The sequence below is a fragment of the Tribolium castaneum genome, chromosome 1 (genome assembly GCF_031307605.1).
Source record: "Tribolium castaneum strain GA2 chromosome 1, icTriCast1.1, whole genome shotgun sequence".
Taxonomy (NCBI): domain Eukaryota; kingdom Metazoa; phylum Arthropoda; class Insecta; order Coleoptera; family Tenebrionidae; genus Tribolium; species Tribolium castaneum.
Window position 1 is genome coordinate 35390693 of NC_087394.1, and position 9566 is coordinate 35400258.

At 40.0% G+C, this 9566-nt stretch overlaps 4 protein-coding genes across 4 annotated transcripts; 1 reads left to right on the forward strand and 3 right to left on the reverse strand.

Moving 5' to 3' along the window:
• Positions 1-255: 255 nt before the first annotated feature.
• Positions 256-3826, reverse strand: LOC103312255 (hypothetical protein). The gene is made up of 2 exons (XM_008192428.3): positions 1925-3826; positions 256-402 (listed from the first exon to the last, which is right to left on the reverse strand). Exon 1 carries the CDS (start codon positions 3623-3625, stop codon positions 1943-1945), a length of 1683 nt encoding a protein of 560 aa, XP_008190650.1. The 5' UTR covers positions 3626-3826; the 3' UTR covers positions 256-402; positions 1925-1942.
• A 56-nt stretch (positions 3827-3882) lies between these two features.
• Positions 3883-5146, forward strand: Syx8 (Syntaxin 8). The gene is made up of 5 exons (XM_963567.4): positions 3883-4194; positions 4243-4437; positions 4486-4715; positions 4764-4856; positions 4917-5146. The coding sequence occupies exons 1-5, from the start codon at positions 4163-4165 to the stop codon at positions 5075-5077; spliced, it is 711 nt and encodes a 236-aa protein (XP_968660.2). The 5' UTR covers positions 3883-4162; the 3' UTR covers positions 5078-5146.
• LOC656817 (cytochrome b-c1 complex subunit 2, mitochondrial) lies at positions 5091-6912 on the reverse strand. The gene is made up of 5 exons (XM_970676.4): positions 6737-6912; positions 6499-6641; positions 6143-6449; positions 5340-6095; positions 5091-5291 (listed from the first exon to the last, which is right to left on the reverse strand). Exons 1-5 carry the CDS (start codon positions 6779-6781, stop codon positions 5205-5207), a joined length of 1338 nt encoding a protein of 445 aa, XP_975769.1. The 5' UTR covers positions 6782-6912; the 3' UTR covers positions 5091-5204.
• An 823-nt stretch (positions 6913-7735) lies between these two features.
• On the reverse strand, positions 7736-9473 carry CSN1b (COP9 signalosome subunit 1b). Its single transcript, XM_963495.5, has 3 exons — positions 9326-9473; positions 7928-9274; positions 7736-7880 (listed from the first exon to the last, which is right to left on the reverse strand). Exons 1-3 carry the CDS (start codon positions 9356-9358, stop codon positions 7797-7799), a joined length of 1464 nt encoding a protein of 487 aa, XP_968588.1. The 5' UTR covers positions 9359-9473; the 3' UTR covers positions 7736-7796.
• Positions 9474-9566: the final 93 nt, after the last annotated feature.

Below are 9566 nucleotides of genomic sequence, written 5' to 3' on the forward strand. Positions count from 1 at the left end.
TCGTTCTGGTATCATTTTTAGACCTCAGGGGAAGGTAAATAACTTTTATAATTGTGTTTACAAGGTGGTTAACAGTTTTGGAGTGCTTTCGTTATTAAAGTTTTTTGTAAATTGATTGATACAATCCACACCATGTATACACAAGAATAATGTTGGTTGCATACATTTTACTTTTTTTTAAGTTAACAATTTAAAAAAAAAGTACGAAACATTTGTTTCACTAGTCGGTGGGACTAGTCTTTACAATAAAAAAAGTTTTGTTGGAGTATGAACACTTTATTTTCAATTACAAAGGCGTTTAAACTTAAATTTAAGTAAGAAACATAAATTTCTAATTCTAAAAAAAACAAACGGTAACTTAAACTGGGTGACACCTGAAGCACGCGTCCCACTGGTTGGAATCTATGAACAGAAAATTAATATTTAAAACAAGGAATCAAAACAAAATATGCAATAATTACGAAATCACCGTTAACACTACACTTTTTGTACTTTGTTTTTCCAATACACACACAGTGGAATTAATGGTGATTCCGTAATGATTGAGAGATCCGCGCAAACACTTCAAATATAAATTAATTTAAAATTGTCGGAAGCACTGTTTTTAATCATTGTCATTATTTAAACACGGAACTAAAAAAATGCAACACAAAAATTTTAACACACTCATTTATTAGAACAGTCACACACTTTTTATTTTATTTATTTCTTTATCACAAAACATTCACACACGCACACATTCACATACATAATTTTGTTCGATGTTGAACTTTACAACACTTTAAGGAACAAATTTGTATTAAAACTGTTTTTATCACAGCAAAAATCAACTATTTTTATAGTATTAATACCGAATTTAATTCTAAAACTATCAATTATGTTGTGTTAACCGAAGAACACAATTATTTAATTATTAGTGAAGTTTTAAAAACGGTACAAATAAGCCAGATTGTTTAGAGATCACCCACTAATAGAAAAACACAATCCATCATAAAATTCATAAATCATAACTCTTCAAGTTGCTTGATTGCCTCCAGAGTGCACGTTTTTCTCAGTAATGATAATAAATAATCTCATTTCGCGATTACGAGCAATGTAAAATATAACACAGCCAAATTTCCTTCAACCACCAAATCAGTAACAGTTCCAGTATCTTATGAAACGACCTTTGCAGAAGACTTCAGTCAGTAGGAAAAAACCTTTTCAGAATTCGCCAGGTCTCTTATTTGTTGACTTTATGCAAATATCATTATCAATAATATAGATTGTTTGAGACTTTTTGCTTAGTCTCATGGAAAAATAATGTCCAGATAACGTCATAGTCCATGCGATTACAGCACCATGTTTTTCGCTTCCTCATTCCGCAATAAATTGCCAAAGTTTCCTTCTTCTTACATGAAGACCAAAAGTATCGTCTTCGTTTAAATCCATAGACTTCCAAATTGAAAAAATCCCACTTCTGAACTAAGTAAAATACCGCTTCGGTAATAAAAGTTTCTAAAAAGTTTAATCAGGATATTCAGTTACGTTAAAGATCCAGGACCAGATCAGTGGTTTCACAGATTCACAAATTGTGAAACATTTATTTAGAAATCCAACGATGACAATGAAAAAAAAAACATAAAAAGGTAGAAATTTCTATCCGATCGACAGCTGTCCCAGCAAGAACAAAAAAATCCGAATGGGTCCAAGTCCTCGTTTTTAATATCGGTTCCTTTCAGTAAAAACTCCAAATCTTCTTGTCGAATTAGTAAAACACTACAGTTCAAACCAGTCAAACCACTTTTGTATTATTTGTTGTCCAATTCCATTGGCAAATAATTCAAGTTTACAAAAATAGAATCCTTGCAATTTGTTTTACCACATTTAAAACATCGCCAGCCTTTTGTTCAATAAAAAACAACTGCTACTTTTTTACACTTACCATACACCAAATCAAAAGTTAATCTGTTAGTTTACAGAATGGCTCATAAATTTTTAGCGTGTTATTTTGCAGTAACACGCCTACATTCTTCAAGTTTAGGAATCCTTGTCCAACGATGACCGAAACCTCTTGTGCATTATTTGGTACAACTACCGCCTTGACACGAGCCTGAACTGAATCCACCTTCAGTAAAACTTCGGTTTCCCCCAAAATACGAACTGATCCTCCGCCGTATGTTTGAATCCTATCGTCACTAAAATCCACGTGTAGTTTCAACCTGTGTGCTTTTTCCTCAGTAATTGTCACAGTCGTGCATCCGGTATCGATAAAAGAATCCAACTCCTGTCCATTAACCGTACAAGTTTTATAAAAACAACTTTGGAAGCCCGAGCTGGACAAACGGGAATATAACACTTTCTCCACTTTTCTTCTACAATTCCTCGCAACGTGGCCCCGATTCAAGCAAATGGAACACACTTTGGAAGCCAATGGAACCTTACTCTGCTTTTTGAAATCTTTCCGTCTGATGTACCTTTTATCAAGTCTTGAGTGTACAGGACCTGGAGGTTTTGCATTTGAGGGCGACTTTACCGGACGTTCCTCAAAACTTGAATTCGCTTGATCTGGATAGTTAAACTTCTCTGACCTTTCATCCGCTTCAAACCCAAACATTTGTTCCTGAGAAGCGTTCCTATCTTCATTAACCGACTGAATACTTGGTACGTCCTCCGAATAGTACCAGGTGGCCTCCGTGGGAACTCCAGAAGGTGCATAGTCGACGGAATACTCCGGCAGGACCATCAAAAATTGCGAATATAGTGTTTCAGGTGTTAGAAAATTTTGAGCCTTTGCCTGTATTTGTATGGTTTGGTTGTTCAACCCGTCTATTAAACACGAAACTGCGTCCTCTCCAGTGATTTTGCACGCTTCAATCAGGTACATTTTGCTGAAGTAGTAGGTGGTCATGCTCTCATCAGCTTGCTTCAACCGTGTTACTAATCTCTTCAAAGTGGTTACAAAATCGGTATTGTCCGGGAAAACCTTACAAATCAAAAGTTTCCACTCAGGCCAAGTGTAGTCATAGTTGGGCAAGCTGTTGTACCACGCTTTCACAGTCCCGGACATTTGAGACACCATATACTGGATGGTTGTCTTCTCATCCCAGTTGTTCTGGAACGACATCTCCTGGATTTTGTTGATCCACATGGACGTGGTGAACGTGTGTCGTCGCGGCTCCAGATAAAACTGCTTGTCGAGTCTATCACTGGGTCCCTTCTTCTCAACAACACTGGGCGGTTCCACGTAAAACGGCTTCTCGGCCCCTTTCTCGAGGACACTTGGTGTGGGAGCTGGGACAGTACTACGTTTCATGAACTCCTCCAACATGGTCTCCAGACGCTCCAAACGCTCCACCGTGGAGTCGGATGTCTTGGTGTCCCGGGGCTGCGATTTGGGCTCCTTCGGGTGGTAGGGCTCGCTGTTTTTCTCATTTTTGCTCGACTTGTCCTTCGAATAAAAGCTTGACTTCTTGTCTCTATTCGTGTGGTGCAGGTACGACTCTTCGTCTGAGTTTATGGAACTCAAGGAGTCGTCTTGGTATTCGATGGCTCTGGCCTGGTCCCGGGTTCGATCCCGCGGTTGGTCGTTGAAGCGGTCGTAATCATAGGGCTGGAGATTGTGGTGGTGATGCCTCCGACTCATTTTCCAACGCAATTGTTCGTGTTATTACATAAAAAAGGATTTTGCCACTCACAAATACACATCAAATTGACATTTGGGCAACTGAGAATTAAATTCCAAAACTGCCAACCGCAAACGAAAATTTACCAAAAAAATCAATTTTTATTTTGAGGCGTTATTGCACAAATACGTCGAAGAAACTGAAGGGAATTAACAAGACCGAGCATGTGGGTTTATCGTCAATAATTTTCGTTATCAGTAAACTCTTTTTTTCTTCAGTAGAATGATAAATCTTATCAAGCAGTGAGACCAATATCAAAGTGGAATGTCCCCACGTCAGAAATTTGATAATGGGGGCTGTTTGACATAAATAATTAATTATTCACGCGTTTGTAGTTTTAGTAAAAATTGGTGCAGTTAATTGTTGTATTTGTTACATGTTTATATATTTGAGATAGGTGTGTAACAATCACGTGGTTTGCGCGGTCACATCATTTGTGGTGCTTTAATTATATTTTATTTACGTGTGATGTGATCTGATCACGACAATTCACAACAATGGCTCTTTTAAATTTAGGGGAGGATCCCTGGTATGGTCAAAGTAAATACGTAAATTTATTTAAAAAATTCTTTCTTAGGTTGGTTGAATATGAATCCTGTGAGAAATTGTACAGAGATATCATGGAACAGCTAATGCAGCGTCAGAAGCTTCCCAGAACCAGTGATAAGTATTCCCATCTGTCTGCAACAATTCGTTTGAGACTAAAACAATACAATAACGAAGTTGGACAATTAAAGCAAAAATTAGACATAACAACCAGAAGGGATTCAATGTAACTCCTAGTTTTAATTTTGCCGAGACTTTATTTCATAATTTATAGCACTGCGGCTGAGTCTGAACGAAGGACAAGACAGTTAGAAATCTTACACTCAAATGCGATAAAAATGCAAAATTTGTTCGAAAACCAAGCGTCAAGTAAAGCGCAAGAGGATAGAAGGAGGCTCATGGGAGAGGCAGGGGCTTCTGCTTGGGGGGATAGTCACAGTAGCGATGAATTATCCAACTATTCAGTTGAACAGTTAAAGGCAGATCAAAAAAGGATGCTGGGAGGTATTCTTATTAAAAATCATTGAGGAGTGTTTTAAAATTTAATTTCAGAACAAGAACAAGGACTCGATAATTTGGCCCAAATAATATCGCGACAGAAAAATATCGCTCACACGATTTCAAACGAAGTAGACTTACACAATGGTATGATTACGGACTATCTTCAGTTACTTTAAAAAGAACATACGATTTTTATTTTTTCAGAAATATTGGATGACTTGGGGACCCAAATCGATCGAACCGACACCAGAGTTAGAACTGAAACGCAGCACATTTCAGTGGTCGAAACCAAAGATAAAACTTGCGTTTATTGGGTTGTTATTATTTTATTATTTATAAGTATAATCGTGGTTGCAGCAATTTGACGCTTGAACACAATTTTTTTACAATGTGATTTATATTTTATTAAACAAATAAACAAATACATATTCTAACATGTATAAGTTTAGTTTAAAACAGAATTTATACAACATAAATTAAGCCGACTTAAGTTTACTTTAGTTCATCTAAAAATGGTACGGTGCGCAGTTGGCCAACGGAGGCTATTGATAGTTTACCTGAAGCAACTTTCTTGAGAGCCTGAAAAAAACACGTTAACAAAAACTAGACTCGCTTTTATAAACTTACAGCATTGACATCTGCTGTTGTGATTGAATCAATCTCTGCCACCACCTGACTTGGCGATTTCGCCGACCCCAAAACAGCCGCCTGACTTCCGAGAAAATCAATAGCGCTTGAACCAGACTCATTTTTAATAAGAAGCGCCGCTTTCAATTGATTCTTCCCTCTGTTAACATCCGCATCGGTCAAATTCCCAGCTTTTAGCAATTTGAATGCTGCTTGCACAATTTTCCCGGCTGTGGCTTCCGGTGCTGCAATCAAGACACCAAAAATCCCGGCATCACTGTAGCTGGCATTGAACGTATTGAGGGCGTATTTGGCATCGCCTTCGCCTCCAACAACTTTACTCAAGGCCCCATTGTCTACAGACCCCCACTTGACTTTGGGGCCTCCGCCTAGGGCTTTCTGAAGGACTGAAACAGCAAGCGCTTCTTTGGAATTCTTCCATGGGGCGCCTTGGCCGGCGATCGCAACGTATGCAAAATCGCCCCCTTTGTCAGACCTGATTTCGCCCCCAAAGTACGGAGAGGGATTGGATGTACCTTCCCCACTTTCAAGGGCTAGTCCTTGGGCGTATTTAACAAGTTGTGAGTGATCTACTCCCAAACCAACAACAGCAGCACGTCCGGAAAGGAAATTACTGGCAACGTAATGTTGGAGAGTCTCAGATGAAATGTTCCCCAAGTTGTATTTAGCACTGTAGAGGGAGTTTCCAAGACCGCGACGGAACGCAGCTTTGTGAACCAAATCAATTGCCCTCAACTAAAAATTAATTGTAATTATTTATTTAACAAAGTTGTGTTAAATACTTGTGGTGGCCGAATGGCGAGTTCAAGCCTTTGGCGACCGACATTTTCTGACACTTCCCATGGTTTGAAAACCTGCTGAGTGGCCACTTCTGTGAGGAACGGAAGCGTTTTCTCGACGGCTTTCCTGGTGCCCTCCAAAGTGTACGAAACGATCTCGCGATCGGAGGTGGCCGTCAAGGTGGCCCCAGCTTGCTGGATGTTACGTGTAATGGCAAACTGTGTGGCATTTTTCGTTGATAAGCCAGCGCAAATGCGAAGAGTGTGTGTCACGCCGGCATTTTCATGCGTTTCGTTGCGGGAACCGGCCCTAAACACCAGAAATTAAGAAAAAATTAAATAAATGAGTGGAATTGAACCTAAAGACGATGGAAATGCGCGAAATGGGGCATTCGTTTTCGGCCGAGGCCACGACCAAATTGTTGGGTAGAGTGGTATTTTTGACTTCGTAGTCGTGGATGCCTCCGATGGGGGCTGGGGGGCAGCTGGCGTAGCCACGTGTCTGCAAAAAGGGGGATTTTTAGGTAGAAATGGGACATAGCAGCGAGGGCAGTTTACATAACAGGTCAGGTAATTTTTAAGGAAGGGTAAACGTACCGCTACGGCTCGAAGCAGGGGAACCTTTGTGATATTTGCAGCCATTGTGATTTGAGAGCAATTGGTTTAAATAAGAGTTTTTGAAAATATCTCTTATTGAATTTCCGTTCCGGACATCAGCGGCCACAACTGTCAAATGTCAGTTACGTAATTTCACAAAAAAGTCCCTACGTTTTTGTTACAGATTTCTACCAAATAGACGTCAGAGACATCTACACAGCAATTAACGGTATTTAAAATTAAAAAAAAACTTTTTAAAAAGTGGAACTATTTTAATCCTTTCCTATGCAAAATGATCAAGGGAATCGATTGGCATGAAGAAAATCGCCAAATGTTCAATAGTTTTTTAGTTACGATTTTTTTTAATTTTACCTATTTTTGCTTTTATTTGGATTTTTCTCGAAAACTATTAGTCGGAGGATAATAGCCTTTTTTGAAAAAGATAGGTAATTAAAAGGGCTTTCCAACGATAGTAAACTTCATAAGGTTATGACTAATAGTTCCAGAGTTATTCCTCGATAAATGGTCTGGGTACCTAGAATCGACAAAAATTGAAAAATCAAACATCAAAAAATCGAACATATGACCTTTTACCAACTCTATTGCGTTGTAAAGGCATATAAAAGTTCATAAAACTTTGCAACAGTGAGTTAAAAGATTTTTTTTCCTTTTATAAGGGTATTAGGTAAGTACCTTCCCCAGTAAGTAAAAAAATTCAAAATTTTAAATCTCGTGAAAAGCTCGTATAATACAGAAGTTGGTCCGTCACTTTTGAATCACCCTGTATTGTTGCTAAGGCCCTCAGAAAGTTACGATAATTTTTCATCTAATTTTTTGTAATAGAAAAATAAATTAATCGACTTTCTAACTCCTTTAAACTCGGTTTAAATATTTAAAATGATGTATAAACCGACCTGTGAGGTCAACTCAAATTAGTTAAACCTTAATTCTCCGTACTTGAAGCTTCAAGGAGAAGGCAAGCCATTAAAAGCGGTCAAATACATGGAAAAGGAAAATAAATTTAATACAAGTTCACAGAAAATAACTATCAGCAAGTAGTTCAATTTCGCGCCGACAAAACGCTACTAGTGCCTGGCGCCACTGTCACTTCCCCACTCTGGCCAGACGTGTCCCTTTGCGGGCTCTGAAACAAACCATCAACAAACCTCACCCAGATTTCACTCAACAAACCTTCACATGTATCTTGCTTTTTAGAACCGCCGCTCGCAAAATCAACATCCTAGTCCTCCTCTGGTACTCCTTCCCCATCAACAAACTCCTCTCAAACGTCGTACTTCTTTGGTCAACGTCCTTCGCAAACAGAATTTTATTATGCGAATCGATCCTGGCCTGGATCTGCCCATCCAGAATCAGCTGCATCAGCTCGTCCTCCAGCGCTGGCACGGTTCGATTGAATGCAATGGCCATCTTATGCATATCCGCGGACAAGTATGGACTGAAATACTGGATCAAAGCGCGGTTTCGTATTTGTGTGTACAAAGTATTGATATGCGGAGCGATGTACATGTCCAAGAGCAAGTTGTCCTTAATCTCATCAAGCAACTTCAAACAAGACGCGTATTTTGACTCGTAGAATTTGAAAATAATGTCGCGCAGTTGCGGTTCCAACTCCAGAAACAACTTAAACGAACTACTAAAAATCACGTTTTTTTGCAACTCGTGCCGATCAAACGTGGCCAAAGCGCACAACCCGCCATACATAGCGACATTATTTGGCGAAAGCAGCTCAGGAAAGTCACAGTGGTCTAGATTGGCTTGCAGGAAGTGTTTGGCTGCAGATTTGTATTTTTTTGTAGCAAGTTCGGCCAAACCTGCGGCGCATTTCAGCTTGGTCACAATGACCTGGTTCGAGTCTTTCGTCTGGGCTTCGGTGAAGTCGGGAGTGCTCTCAGCCTTTGAAACATAACTCAGGACGTGCGACCAGTTTTGCAAATAAACCGAAACTTTGATAACGTTGAGGCACATGTTGACCACGTGTTTGCCGCTAGTGCAGTAGTCTCTCGCCCGGGAAAAGCATTTCAAAGCGTTGGACAAATCGCCACAGTCTAGATAGTGCTCCCCTAGGTCGTCGTGACCCCGCCTGATGCTCTCCTTGATCGAGTTGGACTTGTAGCTCTTCAAGTCATTGTCGAGTTTCTCCAGCTTAAGGGCGGCCTTTTTCGAGCGGGTTTCCATCCAGAGGTTGTCTATAACTGGGATGTCTTGGGAGGTGGAAGTGGCGGCCACGTCTGGCACGCTCATTTGTGTCGTCACTTCGGCCAGCTTCTGGTGGAGCACTTGGTACAAGTTCACGTTGTAGGTGGTCATTACGTACGAAATGGCCATTTTTAGGGCTTCCAGACGCAGAGAGGGACAGTGGTCTATGATGAAAATGAGGCGGTAGAGCTTGGCCAAGCCCGAGTAGCTGTTGGCGTAGACTTCCAGATCAAGGGAGGGATTCTCAACAATGTAGCTCTCCTCCTCATTGTTGTCGTTGTCTTCGGGGGGAGCGTCCACTTGCATGGGCTCCACTGCGTTCTGTGGGAATATTGGACAAGTTTATTAAACTCTACCAATGGAAAACATTACCAGGGCCACAATGGTCTGCATTTGGAGCGGCATTATTAATATTTCTCCGTCTGTGGTTTATTTTTGCCTTCTTTCACATCGACATTTCCCGGCCCGGCGTTCGGACTATTTGCACAAGTCATTTGAACTACAAATACAATCGGCCATGTCAGTAGAAGAGTTGTTTTAATTGTGCCATATACACAACTCGGCATGGCTGACTGTAATTTTCAATCGTTATGAGAAATTTGGTTAGATTTGT